The 15,006-nt window shown below is 40.8% G+C and overlaps 1 protein-coding gene across 5 annotated transcripts in view; it reads right to left on the reverse strand.

Annotated features, from left to right (window-relative positions):
* Positions 1 to 15,006, reverse strand: part of lepr (leptin receptor) — a 51,642-nt gene that overhangs the window by 17,463 nt on the left and 19,173 nt on the right. The window contains exons 1-4 of one of the 5 annotated variants that reach the window (XM_085138648.1): positions 7,344 to 7,980; positions 7,071 to 7,104; positions 4,425 to 4,482; positions 2,918 to 2,970 (exon numbers count right to left, since the gene is read on the reverse strand). In XM_085138648.1, the coding sequence (XP_084994774.1) occupies positions 2,918 to 2,970; positions 4,425 to 4,438 (67 nt within the window). In that variant the 5' untranslated portion in view covers positions 4,439 to 4,482; positions 7,071 to 7,104; positions 7,344 to 7,980. Of the gene's footprint in view, positions 1 to 2,917; positions 2,971 to 4,424; positions 4,483 to 7,070; positions 7,105 to 7,343; positions 7,981 to 8,018; positions 10,450 to 11,831; positions 13,238 to 15,006 lie in introns of those variants that run through there. The other 4 variants (XM_085138646.1, XM_085138649.1, XM_085138645.1 and 1 more) reach the window with 4 other exon arrangements.

Here is a 15,006-nt window from a genome sequence, read left to right on the forward strand (position 1 = left end):
CTGGAACATTTGCTTCTTTGACTGTTTCTGTTCCCTAAAATGTTGTGCAATAGCAACGGCTCTTTCATGGAAGTTGGATGCTGAACATCTGCTGAATGTGATGACAGTCTGTGTTTGTGTCTCAGGGACAAAGGCAAAAGGAGAGAGAAGCAAGAAGCCTTTCTTAGAAAGAAAGAGTAAGCGTAATGCAATAAATAGGAATTTACTCAAAACTGACATAAGCAGAAATTACGAGCAATAATTGAAAAGATAAAAATAATAGCGCCTCAGATAAGACTCAAGTAAGTCTGCTAAAGACAATTCTGTTTACTGATAAATATGAGTGACATATTTTATTTCTTTTGATTTGTGTGCTACTTGTACTCGTGTTTATGAAAAGCACTGTATACATAAATAATTCTTCCACACTTCTTGCTTGGCCATTCTTCACACATATTAATTTGATGCATGCAGTTTTTATGAACAGTATTCCCTCTGTAGGCTAGCAATTTACAGAAGCTAACAACAGCTAAGCTAACAGAGTATTTAAAAGTAGAATGGGAGGGAGAGCCTTCAGTTTTCAGGCCCCTCTTCTGTGGAACCAGCTTCCAGTTTGGATTCGGGAGACAGACACTATCTCTACTTTTAAGATTAGGCTTAAAACTTTCCTTTTTGCTAAAGCATATAGTTAGGGCTGGACCAGGTGACCCTGAATCTTCCCTTAGTTATGCTGCAATAGATGTAGGCTGCCGGGGGATTCCCATGATGCATTGAGTTTTTCCTTTCCAGTCACCTTTCTCGCTCTCTATGTATTAACAGACCTCTCTGTGTTGAATCATATCTGTTATTAACCTCTGTCTCTCTTCCACAGCATGTCTTTTATCCTGTCTTCCTTCTCTCACCCCAACCGGTCGCAGCAGATGGCCGCCCCTCCCTGAGCCTGGTTCTGCCGGAGGTTTCTTCCTGTTAAAAAGGAGTTTTTCCTTCCCACTGTCGCCAAAGTGCTTGTTCATAGGGGGTCATATGATTGTTGGGTTTTTCTCTGTATCTATGAAGCGCCTTGAGGCGACTTTTGTTGTGATTTGGCGCTATATAAATAAAATTGAATTGAATTGAATAAACTAGCATATATAAGACTTATCTAAACAAAAAAGAGAGGTCAAGGGAAGTTTTAGGATAATCAAAGCACTAACAAGCCGCTAAAGCTAACATATTTAGCATGTTTTTTCAGTTTTACTTTTTAGCATCTTGAACCGTATATAGCATTAATAAGGATATCGGATGAAACGTTTCAATGTCTGTGTCTGAAACCACATAAAACCAATGGAGACATTGGTAACTGTGTGTATTAAGTAAGCACATTGTAGTCTTGTCTATAATTGGAATCATTACAGATTACATAAAGATAAAATTGGACCTCTGTGTAAGAGGCTATATAACCAACTCAGCCATTCATGTGAGCGTCCCAGACATTATGTCTCTACAGAAAATTAATTACATCTAGATTTAAAGAGGACATGAAAGCTACATATATAAAGGCTAATTTACACCATTGAGCCCTGCTCTCAAAAACTGACAAACATTACGGCTAACAGGTGGATTTTCCCGTCTGAGTGTAGCTAGCCAAACAACAGATCAGTGTTGCCAACTCCTCAGTAAGGAAAATCGCTATTGGCTGTCCTAAAAGTTGCTATAAGTCGCTAAATGATGTCATTGCCTAATTTGCATAATTGGTCATACTAATATAATTGTAACCTACGTTGTTGAAGAGAGAAATAACAACGTGGAACGAGACATAAAGTGAGTAAAGCATGTCTTAAATGCATTTAGAATTTATTTAGAACTACAAATTAAATTTCTTTTAGCAATTATTGTTTTTTAATGTCACAATTCCAACCGTGCTCCTTTAAACCTTGTGATCCACAAAACAGCATAACAGTAAAAGAAGAATTGACTGCATTACAGTTAGTGCGGGAGCGGCGGCTTTGCTCGTGCGCGTTTCATTTGCAGTTTGGACGCATAGGTGTCTTAAGAGCAACCCGCACTTTCACGTCAAAAAGTCGTCATAAATAAGTCTCCAATAACACCAGAAAAAGTCACCAGATTTGTCACTAGTCGCTTTTTAGAAAAAAAAAGTTGCTAAGGGGATCTGAAAACTCGCTAAATATAGCGACAAAGTCGCTAAGCTGGCAACACTGCAACAGATAGCCACTTATTGCTAAAGAGACAGACAGTGAAGTGGACAGTATATCCTCCGTTTTTTAACATAAAACTCATTGTTGCAGCCCAAATGTTATCCCCTCAGACTGATTTTTTTATTTTAGTGTCCTTATTTTCATCTGTTTTATCGATTCTGTCACTAGTTACCTAACATAAGCTAATGTAAGTCTATTAGCTGCAACCAACCAACCAACCACATTGCCTCACGTTCGTAATGAGAGAAGATGGCGTTAAACAAGCTAAAACTTTAACTTTAAGCACTTATTTTTCTAAATCCAGCTTCACAGACAGTGATGTCAGTTTTTGAGAGCAGGGCTCAATGGTGTAAATACGCCGTTATATGTGTAGCGTCTTTAAAAGACCAAAATCTTTCTGCCAAAATCTCAAAAAATCAATTTTTACAGCCTCTTACTGATGTGGATGTGCATCTTAAGTAGAAACACATCCACGGATGGTGTACAAATTTAGTGTGCGAGATTGATAAAAGACACGTGGTGACGTGTGTGTCTTTGAAGTGTTTGGAGCATATCATTTCCCTAAAATAAACACTTTCTTAAATTAATCTTTCAGTAAACTAAAAAAAGTAAACTTTTTTTGTTCTACGCACACCACACGTGAGAAGCACTGTTTATTTAAAGGAGAAAAACTCTTTGCAGGTAGAAGAGGTTAAGCTTACAAGCTGGGAGGTCAAAGGTGATGTGCTGGAGGTGGAACTCACCGTAGGAGACCAGGAACACAGACACAAGGCCTGCCAGCATTACAGACTGAACCCTGTAGGGAAACAAAGCAGGAATAAGAAATAGGAAGATGGAGTGAAGAAGAGAAAAAAGAAGACTGATGGAACACTGAACATACAAAAAGCAAAAATGCAAGGCATGAACAAAACAGGCACAGATGGACCCAAAACGCTAACAAGTTTCAATATTTAGTATTAATAATTTATATTCGAATTTTAATTAGCTATCAAGGGAAACAACAGATGAGATGTTCTTGGGAAAATACTCAAGCTGTTTTAATAGCATTTCTAGACATTCTTAGGTCAGTTGGTGTATTTGCATATCTAAACCGTCTTCAGTTTCTTCTGAAAATGCTGACGGATAGATTTTCATTTAGCAGGAAAACAAAGTAAGGTTGTGCAAAACTCAGTGTTTTATGAGTCACTGATTGATTACTATTACTCAATGTAAAAAGGTTTTTCAAAAACAGATATGGGAAAGCAGTGGGAGTAGAAGGAATGCATTCCAGTTTTCTGCGGGAAGGGCACTGGAAGAACTGGACCGAGTTCTCTGCAGACGTAATCATCTGACATAAAAACCTGTGCTGTTACAACACAAGACAATGACAGTTCACAACCGCTTAATACCATTTAAGTGTCAAGAGGTTGATGCCTGAGGACAGGTTGAAGGTAGCTCACATTTACTTTAACTTGCTCCAAGTTGCAACATATGTAACCATGAGCTGCTCCAACAAGACACTTTCTCATGGAGTCTCTGAAAAACTCGTACAGTTTCTAAAGTGTTCATCTCACAAAGCTTTCAGCAGGCAAATAAACACATAATTAAATTAAATAAGCCAATGTTCATGTCTGTCTGTGAGGTACGAAATTTTTACTGTGCAAAAAGGGATCTCTGACTCATTTGAGTGCAATCTCCAAGGGCAGGACCAGTGAAACTCAAATTTCTGTCAGAGAAAAGAAGTTTAACAGCACATTTAATCCTCCAAAGATCTTAGAAGGTTTTTTTAATGCAATTATAAGAGGATTTCTCTGTTTTTCTACATACTGTAGTTAATCTATCAGTATTGATCTTTGGACTTAAATTGTAAGAAATAAATGTGTAAAATTACAGAAATGTTCTGGTAGCTTTTTTCTCCACTTTGGACCCACTGAATAAAGCTGAAATCTTCCACAGTAGAAGTTTTATGTCATTTAATTGTTTTCTATTACTTAATTACTTTGGTGTAATATGAATGTTCATGGGAGTAATTTTTTATTAGTAGGAAAAGCAATAAAAATTATAAAACTGTCCAAAATTCTTTCTCTTCTTCACATTTTTTCAAAGCTGTCCAGTGGCCAAATTCTGGCTCCCGGGTCTTATGTTTGAGATCGTCAGACAACAAGTTTGTGAATACAAAATCAAAAACTAGTGTTGCTACTTCTGCATCTGCAGCGAGCTCTTTTCAACACCCCACGAGCAGAAGATTAGAGAACAGACAGTAATACTTACATTGTAGTGGTCATCGCGAGAGCATGGACCACATAGGCTTTGGCTGTGGTGAATCTCACTGAGGACAGAAAAAAGAGACACAGCTGTTTAAGGTGCTTGGATCTCCAAAAGGACTGTGGGTCAGGACTTTATTGTGACCTGAATAAAAAGTGACAATTAAAAGTCTTTGCAAAAGGCAGAGCCAAGGAGATTATAAATGCAATTTTTCTATTAAAAAAAAAAAAAAGGTCTCTCGCTGATATGAGCACCTCCCTCTCTCCCACCTCACACTCAACTGCTTTTCATTCATGAAACACACCAGGCAGGACGAATGAATATTGCAGGGAGATCTTTTCTGTATTTTGCCCATGTAACTGTTCACTAGACGTCATGAATATAGATGTTAGATAAAAATAGGCAATTTGCTTCCTTTTCTTTTCTCTCTAACAGAAATATAATCAAATTCAGATGTTTTCTGTTTATTTTTTTTCCATCGACCATCATCATGAAGCTTTCCACTTCTGCTTGTTTCGGTGCCAAGCAAGAGCAGCGAGACGGTAAATGAATACAATCTTTTAATTCAGTGATACACTAACCCCAGACACACAGCGCCCTGGTGAAAAACAACACCACAGATGCACAGCAGGCACTGTGCGTTTGGTCTGAGTGTAATACTTAAAGCACTTCTGTACAATACATCCAGCACTTCTGGATGGATGCAAACTGCATTTTGTTGCCTTGTACTTGTGACATGTGCAATGACAATAAAGTTGAATTCTATTCTATTCTAATACACCAATCATTAGCAAGCCAATCTGTGGCCAAATTTGTAAGGATCCACTGAAAATAAGAGCAAACTGGCCAACAGGTTTGTTATCTGGTGGAAACAGACCATAAAGCATAGGTGTCAAACTCTGGCCCACGGCCCGCGAAGCCATACCAAATTACTATTAGAGCTGGCCTACTGGTATTATACAGCTAATATATATATTGTTTAGTATTAAGCTTTGCTTGTTCCATATTCAGTTTTTCAGCAAAACGTGTTTGAGTCCATAAGAAAAGATGCATTCTTATATCTGGAGGAATAAATATATTTCAATAAATATTAATGTTATCCCGCGACTTTGTTCCAGTTTTGAATTTTGGACCACTGTGTATTTGAGTTTGACACCCCTGCCATAAAGGATTCAGTGAATTCATGTAAAGCAGAAACATCAGTAGAGGAAGCATCTCATCTATTTAAAGGCACGTATACACCTGCCATCACCTTCATATGATTCTTGGAACAGCTTTGGGGAAAGTCTGTTATGCAAAGCATTGTTATCACTTCAGTATAATTACTGAAAGAATCATCACAAAGGTTTCAGTTTCACGTTAACCTAACAGGAATCCTTTATGACGATATTACTGTATTTAACTAAAATTTCCCCCAAAAAACTCCAAAATTTTTAATGTTGATCCAATCCAACAGCTTATGCTGTGCATTTCCTTTTTTTTTAGCAATTTTTTATTTTCTTAACTTACGGGAAAAAAAGGTAACTCAGTTCACGAAACCTATGGTGGGAGTAAGATTGCATATAGTGTATCTCAGTTATTATAAAAACAGTGCTCATGGCAGGGTCATGAAACACTTGAAGGCTTAAATGTTGTAGAGACAGATTTCTCACCCACAGTCATTTGCATGTGAGATGGAAAACAAGGATTCCCTGCATGTACCCATGTTACAGCATGTGGAATTTGGAGCCAGGATGTTAACATATACACTGTTGAGAAACTTCTATGGACAAAATAGTGAAATAGGAATCTGCCATGCATTTAATACCTGCGTCACAGAAGAATTTAACACTGACGCGATTCTCGCTGATTTGCAACACCTCCTACAAAGACTTTAGATTAATCACAGATGTTAATAGGATCGCAGTCACGGTGTAAACAAACTCCTCTACCATATGACAGTGTACTGATTCGTTAAAGTACACAGGCCCACCAAGAACCAATCAAAATCACAAAAAGATTGTTCCAAAAACTATAGTAATGAATTCCATGTGATCAGCTGTTGCACCATCTTAAAACAGGATACATAAATCGTTCATAAATACACACCCACGGCGTCGGAAAAAGACGTGAATGTGCCCAGCGTGCAACCAAACATGTGCAGCAGAGAAAAAGCTCAGCTGTCAATAAAGTGATGCTCACTGATCATCATCATCATCATCATCATCATCTGCAGGTGGAACTGAGCAACTCAGGGCTGTTATTCATGCCCTTCTTCCTACTGCACTGTTGCCCCCTCCCCCTCCCCCCTTCCTTTCTTTGGAAACAATTTAGATCAAGACGAGCATCTGAAACTATTTTCCACTTGCAGGACTCCTATCCGTGTCCTCCAGGGACTCCACCTCGCCAGCTATTCATCCATGTCTGACTCACACCCTGACTGAAGCTGCTTTGCACAGAGGCGCGCAGGGGCTTGTTTCCTCCCCTCCTTCCCATCAGCAGCCACAAAAGCAGGAACATAGTTTCTGCCAAGCTGCATCACAACAAGTTTAAAACGTTTGGCTATTCCATTCCTAATAACATTCTTAGACACTTTACAGAAAAATGTGCTCTGGAACAAGCATATCATAAAAAGTTCAAGTGAAAAAAAGTGAGAAATTAAGAGAAACTCACAGAAAAGTTAGAGATGATGCCCAGAAATCACAATCTAAGAGAAAAGTAATAAAAGGCATTTATTATCAGGCGGCAGGTACAGAAATGACGGAGGGGGAAACACATGCCACTAAAAAACGTTAAAGCTGTCAGTCTGTCAGAAGTGGGCGAGTTAACTGAGCAGTTAATCCTCACTTCTGTGTGGACAAATAGAGGACCGCACAGGAGCGTGAAAGGTCACAGGCAGAAACACGATCGGACACGGCTTTAGTAATAACGAGAAAGGGTTCTTACGTCGCTGCCGAAGAACTTCATGTGCGCTTCATTCAGTTGAATTTAATCCTTTCTGAAGATCTGCGCGCCTCTATCACAGCTCACTCCCCGCTAACTGAGACCGAGGGTAGCGATCAGGATTTCTCAGTGACAGACGGGCAATTTCCCCTCCCTCTCACAAAACGAGCCGCTGCCCAGAACGAGATTGAAGGCGTCTGAAACAGCTAAAGAGCCGAGGGAGGAGGGAGAGCCTCCAGTGCCCGGCCCATCGTGATGCGTTCAAGACACCTGCGGGAATCCAACAAGAATCTACTACGCTGTTGCTCAAGGTCTAAACTCGAGTGCAGTTTTGAAATAATTTAACCCTCCTCCATTATTATATTGAATATAAAACATGCTTTGTGATAAGTATGACAAGATAAGTATGACAAGATAAATGGAATCATTTATCATCAGTAAATGATTTATTACTGTTACTGAAGGTCCGCGGCTCCGAACCGTAGTAAAGGGACCTCTGGCTAATACAGCGGGTTCCGTGTCGGGCTCATAGCCGAAAACTAGCTTTACTTTGTTGTCTGAGTCAACTTTGCTTGCGAGAGACAAAGAGAGGCGTTGAACCGCTGCTCCAACTGAACTTATTGTTTTTGGAGGAAAACACGAACACGGTGTACAGTCGAGTCTTAATAGCTTACTTACAACTGGGCTTGTCAGGCACTCTTCTTGGCTGCAGTGGTTATTATTATATTTACATGCTTCCAGCTCCCGTTTTTGCTCGATGACAGCTCATACTTTTCCTTTTTCTCTCTCCCTCGCTCACAGACACATAACGTGTATGGCAGTCCATTCTCCCTGCAGCACGGACTACACTGCCTATGATGCTACATTCTTTAGAGCTATACCGGTAGCATTCTGCCTATTAGCTTAGCACAACAACAACAAAAAGGCCTCTCTCACCCAGGAAACACACAGAGAGAGCGTCACCCTGTAACCATGGTAACCGTAACGCTGCCGCCTGGAACAACAGAACGTAGCTGTCAAACAAAACCCAAACAGTCCTGACCCGCCACAATATGAAACAGGAAAGTACCGCCGTGTAACCCATTTATTTCAACAAAGTAACTATATTCTAAATACCACCTTTTTAAACGGTAACTGTAACGGAATACAGTTACTCATATTTTGTATTTTAAATACGTAACGGCGGTACATGTATTCCGTTACTCCCCAACACTGTCTATGGATGAGTCTAGTTTATGCGTCTCTTTAGCCTGCCATATATTTATAGATAGGGTAACTACTGTATCTGGGAAGTCTTTCACACCAATAACTGGAATACTGAAAGCCACTTGCACTCGTGGGCCATGAAAATGTGCAAAACGTTAATGACTTGGTTTGCCCTCTCCATCCATCATTCCATTAAAAACCCATAAAGTGTGTGAGCCAAGTATTTTTTTGCATATCCAAAATATCTGAGTGAAGCAGTAACTTGCTTTCTCTAGTCACGGTTCCGAAGCACCACTGTTATTAATTCTTCTGCTGTGAACCTGAATCTCAAACCTGAGTTGGAGATATATGTTAACTTTACAGTAAGCACTTGTTATCCCCAAGGGCTAAGCATCACACAGAATAAGAGCTTGTCTGATCCCTGCTGATTGTATTGGTGCAAACAGTCTAGTAGCCTACTTAGGGTTATTGTGACATGCAGCTTTTTCCTTTAATTTTGAATTACCTTAACAATTTTTCTAGTCCTGGAAAAAAGTTTCCCTGTCCACACCACGAAGTTGGCCTACTTTTCCAAATGCAAACAGGCAGTCTGTTATTTGAATGGAAGGTATGTCTGTATTATGATTAACTATACAGGGCTTTCACAGCAGTGAATGAATTTGTTGTTCTGAGTGATGTAGCACACAAGTGAAAATACAGAACTTACTTTATATGTAATACCTGCTGTTCATTCATTGCCCCAAATGTGCCCCAAACAGAACACGTGGTAAATACACAGGCATGCTTTAATTTTCTGACTTGGCACTGTTTAAAACGTTTTGCAATACACCAGGTTTCCAGGACATCAGGACACTTTATCAATAATCTTAATTCTGGCTGTATCCTGTCTGTCACGTGCATTGCAAATGATATTAAATGTAATGTAATAGCATTCATTAATCAGCGGCTGCCAAACTGACCAAAGCATTGTAGCTACATTTGTGGCAGCGCATGAAGTGAAACATAATGCTACTAATTAGTATTGCAGTTGGAATATGTGGTTATTGAGTTGACTAGTCTGTCTATAGGTGTGAATTCTAATTAGTTTAATTTAGAATCTGAGACATATGATTATATTCACTGTGACATTTCTTAAGGGGCACAGTGCGTGGGTGTATGTGAATACTGTGACGATAAAACACATGTCCACTTGTGACTGTTAAGTCATTTTTCAGGTTCCAGTTTGCTTCTTAGATTTGATTTTTCTGACTCTCTGACTAGGCTTAGGTAAGCCTAAGAGCATCTCGGTTTCAAGCTGAAACTGCTCTCACATTACAGTTGATTGTGCAAGCAAATTATTGAGAAATATAGTTGTGTTTAATTGTGACAGTGACCTTTAGTTATCATAATCACTGTGACAGTGATTATGTGACAGTTTTTTTTTTCCCGCCTGTCCCATTTGGCTCTTTTGCCATCAGAATTATTGTCTAAAGGCGAAGAAAGATGCCCAACGGATTTACTTTACCAAATGGACCATCCCAGCCTTGCCGTAATGGTCTATTTGATTCACCTTTTATTGTTTATTTTATTTTCACTTGTTAAATATGGGACAGACTTGACTGGGGAAAAGAAAGGGGAGCAAGAAAGGGAAAGAAAAACAGCGGGGGAACTGCACCCAGACCCAGGTTGTGTTACCCTTTTCCCTGGGGTGGAGAGAAGCAGACTGCCCCAGCTCGGCAGCAGCAGGGAGGCCCCACTTTCCAGACCCCGATCAGGCGACCATCTCCTCCTCCTGGCCCCCCTGCTCCAGCAGGCCGCAGCGAACGGGGGTGTGTGAAGACTCCAATCCTCCCTCCGCCCGCTCATATGTAGTGTTGATGCATGTGTGTTCTAAGGTGCATTTAAAACCCAGGAGGGCTTGAAGCTAGTAAGCGCATAGCCCCCTCCTGATAGCCCTCGATGACTACATGTATTTAAAATTGAGAAGGTAACGACGCCAGGGGTGAGTTGTACACCCTGATGGTCTTTTGGATACCGTGTAGCGTGCCCACCCCCAAGATCCTATATGTATGTGTAATGAGAGTGTGAGTAATGTGAATGTCTAAGTTGTGGGATAAAATTGAGGCACAGGCAGCTAGAAGTGGACAGAGGGGGGGATGCTTCCCCTGCACCCTGCTGACACACCTTTACGCCAAGGCCCTGCATGTGTGGGTGATTATGGTGGAGCGGGAAAAGGGAGGCAGCTGGAGATGGGGATGGAAGGAAGGGAGGGGCAAGTAACCCCTCCCTGGGGCCAAACCCCAGTAGGCACCCCCATACTCTGCAACCGGCCAGGGAGAGGGGGGCCCAAGCCCCTCCGGACTGGGGCCTAGTTCGGCAGCGCCACCTGGCCCCACAGAGCCCAGGACAGCCCACCCGACCCCACCACAGAGAAAACTGCACCAACCCCGTCATCCACTCATCTTCCAGACTACACAAGACAATAGACGCCCAGGCTGAGATCTTCCTCCACCTCTCCTATATCTCCCCCTCCTGCAGAGTGAGTTCCTGAAGAGAGGAGACCTCCTGCAAGATGTAACAGCCTCCCCCCACCAGTTGATGAGCCGGCGGAACCCTGCGCCAGGGCTGGGCCCCCATACACCCACCCGCCCACAACCCCGGCAACACACCAACCGGGACCCAAGCCCCCAATTCCCAGCCAGGGCCCAAGCCCAGAGATGGAGCACCCCCAGAACCTCACGCCCGTCACGGGGGCCAGGGGCAGCCAGGCTACCAGGTCAGTAACCCACGTCCGTCAGCACAGACCCTCCCCTAGCCCCGCTGCACGCAGCCACGAGGAAACCATCACCTAAGAGCCAACAGAGCCCTTAATAGGCCATGACTGCAACTCCGTGTTGAACCCTCCAAGGAAGATGCTCCTGGCTTTTCATTTCCAAATGATACTTTCAGCTGCAACGTTAACAGATTAAAGGCTTTTGGCTCAGTTTCACGTCCTTCAAAGCTGCATGGAGAACTATGACGTGAATTAGATGTTTATTATTGTTACAGCGACGACAAGAAAGGTTTTTTGGTTTTACCCAAACCCTGACATTTAGGTGAGCACAAAATATATGCAGTAATACACTCCTTTGAATCTTGTTCAGGAGGTAGGGACAACAGTCATATGTGAAAGACTCACTGAGTAAGGCTGGAAATGCTTTTCAAAGATATCAATCCATCAATTTTAGCGTAAACACTGCAGAGAAACTTTAGAGCAGAGAGGACACTGAAAAGCTAAAATAGGCTAACAAAGACATTCACACTTACATTCTTATATGCCACATCATCTGACTCGCATGCCTTTGGATTTTCACAGGGAAATGGAGCATGTGGATGATATCCAGAGCGACATGGGGAACAGATTAAATGTTGTCAGAGACTGCAGCTGGCCCAGCAGCTCCTTACTGTGTGGCAGGAAGGACGGATGTGTCAACATGTGCGTAGTAACGTTTGCATCTGGGGACTAAATGACAGATAATACCCTCACAAATATAGTAGTGCTAGTGTGCATGTGTATGTGTGTGCCATAGTGAGATAGTGCCTGCAGTCACTATAAACCATTATGACGTGGAAAGGATGCGTCACTGCATAAACCGCCTTTGCAAAAAAAATGAGGAGATTAATTTGCAAGAGGAGTTCCTTGATCTGCGTCATGATAGAGGTGCATCACCTCGCTTTCACAGCCCACCGGTCTTTATGGAGATTGATTTGGCTCATTGTTTTCAGCAGCCTGCGCTGCACTGTCGCTATACTATACTGCAGGGATGCTTGGAAGAATCTGGTTTCACACATTCAAAATCCACCCACATGAGCGTCAAACAGGAGTAAGGACGAGAGATGACAAGTATATTTTGTTTCCCTGCTGCTGCATTTGTCTTTAGTTACTTTTTGTCAATTTATGTGAGAAAACATGTGATTTAGCTGCTTGATGGAAAACAAGTGTAAAATGCTTTTTTCCTAGTTTTGGACCATTTTTAAATGAACAGTGTTATTCACACTTACAGACAACATTACTCATAAAGACAACATGCTTTGGATTCTGGAAAAACAGCAAACTGCTGTTAATAGTTTGCTGTTAATAGCTGTTCCTGTAAACCCAGATCTCTTCAGCACTTCAGCTGACATTAATTCTTGCTGTTGGGGATATTTGACATTTTTCATGGCACTTTCAAAGAGAGTTAGTGAAAAATTAGATGTGTAGTGTCTGACATTGTACATAAAACTGGGTTAAAATCTAAGGTTCAGTGATTAACAGGCCAGTGGAAAGATAGCCTCACCAACAGCATGACATCATCCTCTGGAATGACATCATGCTAACCTGTGTGCAGTGGTGACAACACCAACTGGTATGCTGGTATAAATAAAAATAATCAAATTATAAATATAATTTTTAAAATTACAAGCTCAGCGTCTGATGAGTGACAGGAGCAGTTTCTTTGTTCTTTTTTTTTTTTTACCACAAGGATCCGGTCTGCATGTGCTTTCTGTGCTGATGTTCAGTCTTTGAGGTGGTTGCTCTTTGTTGTGGGGATTAGACAAACTCTGATGTTCAGTAAGAAAAGGAAGAAGATAACTGCTCCTACATGCATCGTATTACCATGTGAGTAATTGTTCCTTATACAAACTGAAAGGACCACTATTACTATTAAACTAATGCACATCACATCATGGAACACATTTTTTTAAATATAATAGAAACCTCAACTAAAATCCACCAAAAAAAAAATCTCAGTTGATCTAATTTATCAATATCTTTTAATAGTAAAAAGTTATTTAAAAAAACAAAACAGAAATGTCACAAATAGTTTGAAGTGACGCCATGCACCATCTCACCAACAAGCCAAATGCTGTCAGAGAAGGGGGGGATCAAGCTGCTTATGTCCACATAAATTTTTTGTTGTACAATATTTTGTATGAGCCACTAAAAAGTAGGTGGATGACCTGACAAGAGATCTACAGTATCATTGCTGCAGCAGATGAGTCACACACGGTCTCAACATTATGAGTGGATGCTGTCTAACAAACACCCCCCAGTGGCCTGAAGCATACAGATGCCTCTGAGTCTCACAGGTGGGGAAGCCATTCATGAATAATTAAACACATGCTGAAAAAACCTTTGGGGAGGGGATTGCATAGCGAGAGGATGAGGTCATCCTTAAGTCTGGTAAGGATGATGTCACTTGAGGGGAATGATATCATCTCTTCATTTTAAATGCATGATGTACATGTTTTCATCCCCTTCTAAGTGAATTCAAATCACATTCAAAGAGTGATTTTAAATTTATGCTTGCTTTGTACCCTAGCTTTCCATATTAAGCTGTGACCCTTGCATCTATAACTTCAGCATGAAAGAGAGGAAATAAGGCAGGAAATAGAAACAGATAAATCGCTATTGTTACAGTGTGTGTTCCACAGAAATTACTTATCTGGCATGTTCTTGTTTTCAGCTATTCTCTGGAAGGAACCCGTTTGCAGTTGGCGGGAAGGCTTATCTTTCTATAGAAATGTTATACTTCTTCAGTATTCTAAACGTTGAATTTTAAAGGAGTAAAGAGAAGACGTGCAACAAAACACAACTCACAAACACGTGTTGTCTTCCTGGAGCTGCTTTTCCTTGGAAAGAGAGAGCGATAGGGCAAGAGGTCAAATTATGCAGAGCAAGAGGAACAACAGTAAACTGTGTAGCTATGTGCATTAATTCATTATTTATTTTCTACACTTCTTGTGTGCCATAAGTGATCCCATAACATAATATAATATATAAAATATTATGTATATTGCATTGTTGTGTCTATTAGACCCCATTCCCGCAAGACTCCTCAAAGAAGTCCTACCATTAGTTAATACTTCAATTTTAAATATGATCATCTATCATCTATCTCTATTAACAGGCTACGTATTGCAGGCCTTTAAAATGGCAATAATTAAACATTTACTTAAAAAGGCATCACTTGACCCAGATATCTTAGCTAATTACAGGTAGTTGTAAAACAGCTGGCTGATCATCTGCAGAGGAATGGTTTATTTGAAGAGTTTCAGTCAGGCTTCAGGGCTCATCAAAGTACAGAAACTGATTTAGTGAGGGTTACATGTGGTCTTCTTATGGCCTGTGACAGTGGCAAATCTGTGCTTCTCCAACTAGACCTCAGTGCAGTGTTAGATTCTGTTACTGTTGACCACAGTATTTTATTATAGAGCATGCTGTATGAATTAAAGGTACTGTGCTGGTTTAAATCATATCATAGACTCTAATTTGTTAATGAGGAGTCCTCTTCACACACTTTGTTTAATTATGGAGTTCCACAGGGTTCTGTGCTAGGAACAATTGTGTTTGCATTACACATGAGGTTTCTTCCTGTTAAAAGGGGGGTTTTCCTCCCCACTATTGCCAAGCAATTGCTCAAAGGGGTCATTCGATTGTTTGGGTTTTCTCTGTATTATT

Source organism: Neolamprologus multifasciatus, chromosome 17, assembly GCF_963576455.1.
Source record: "Neolamprologus multifasciatus chromosome 17, fNeoMul1.2, whole genome shotgun sequence".
NCBI lineage: Eukaryota > Metazoa > Chordata > Actinopteri > Cichliformes > Cichlidae > Neolamprologus > Neolamprologus multifasciatus.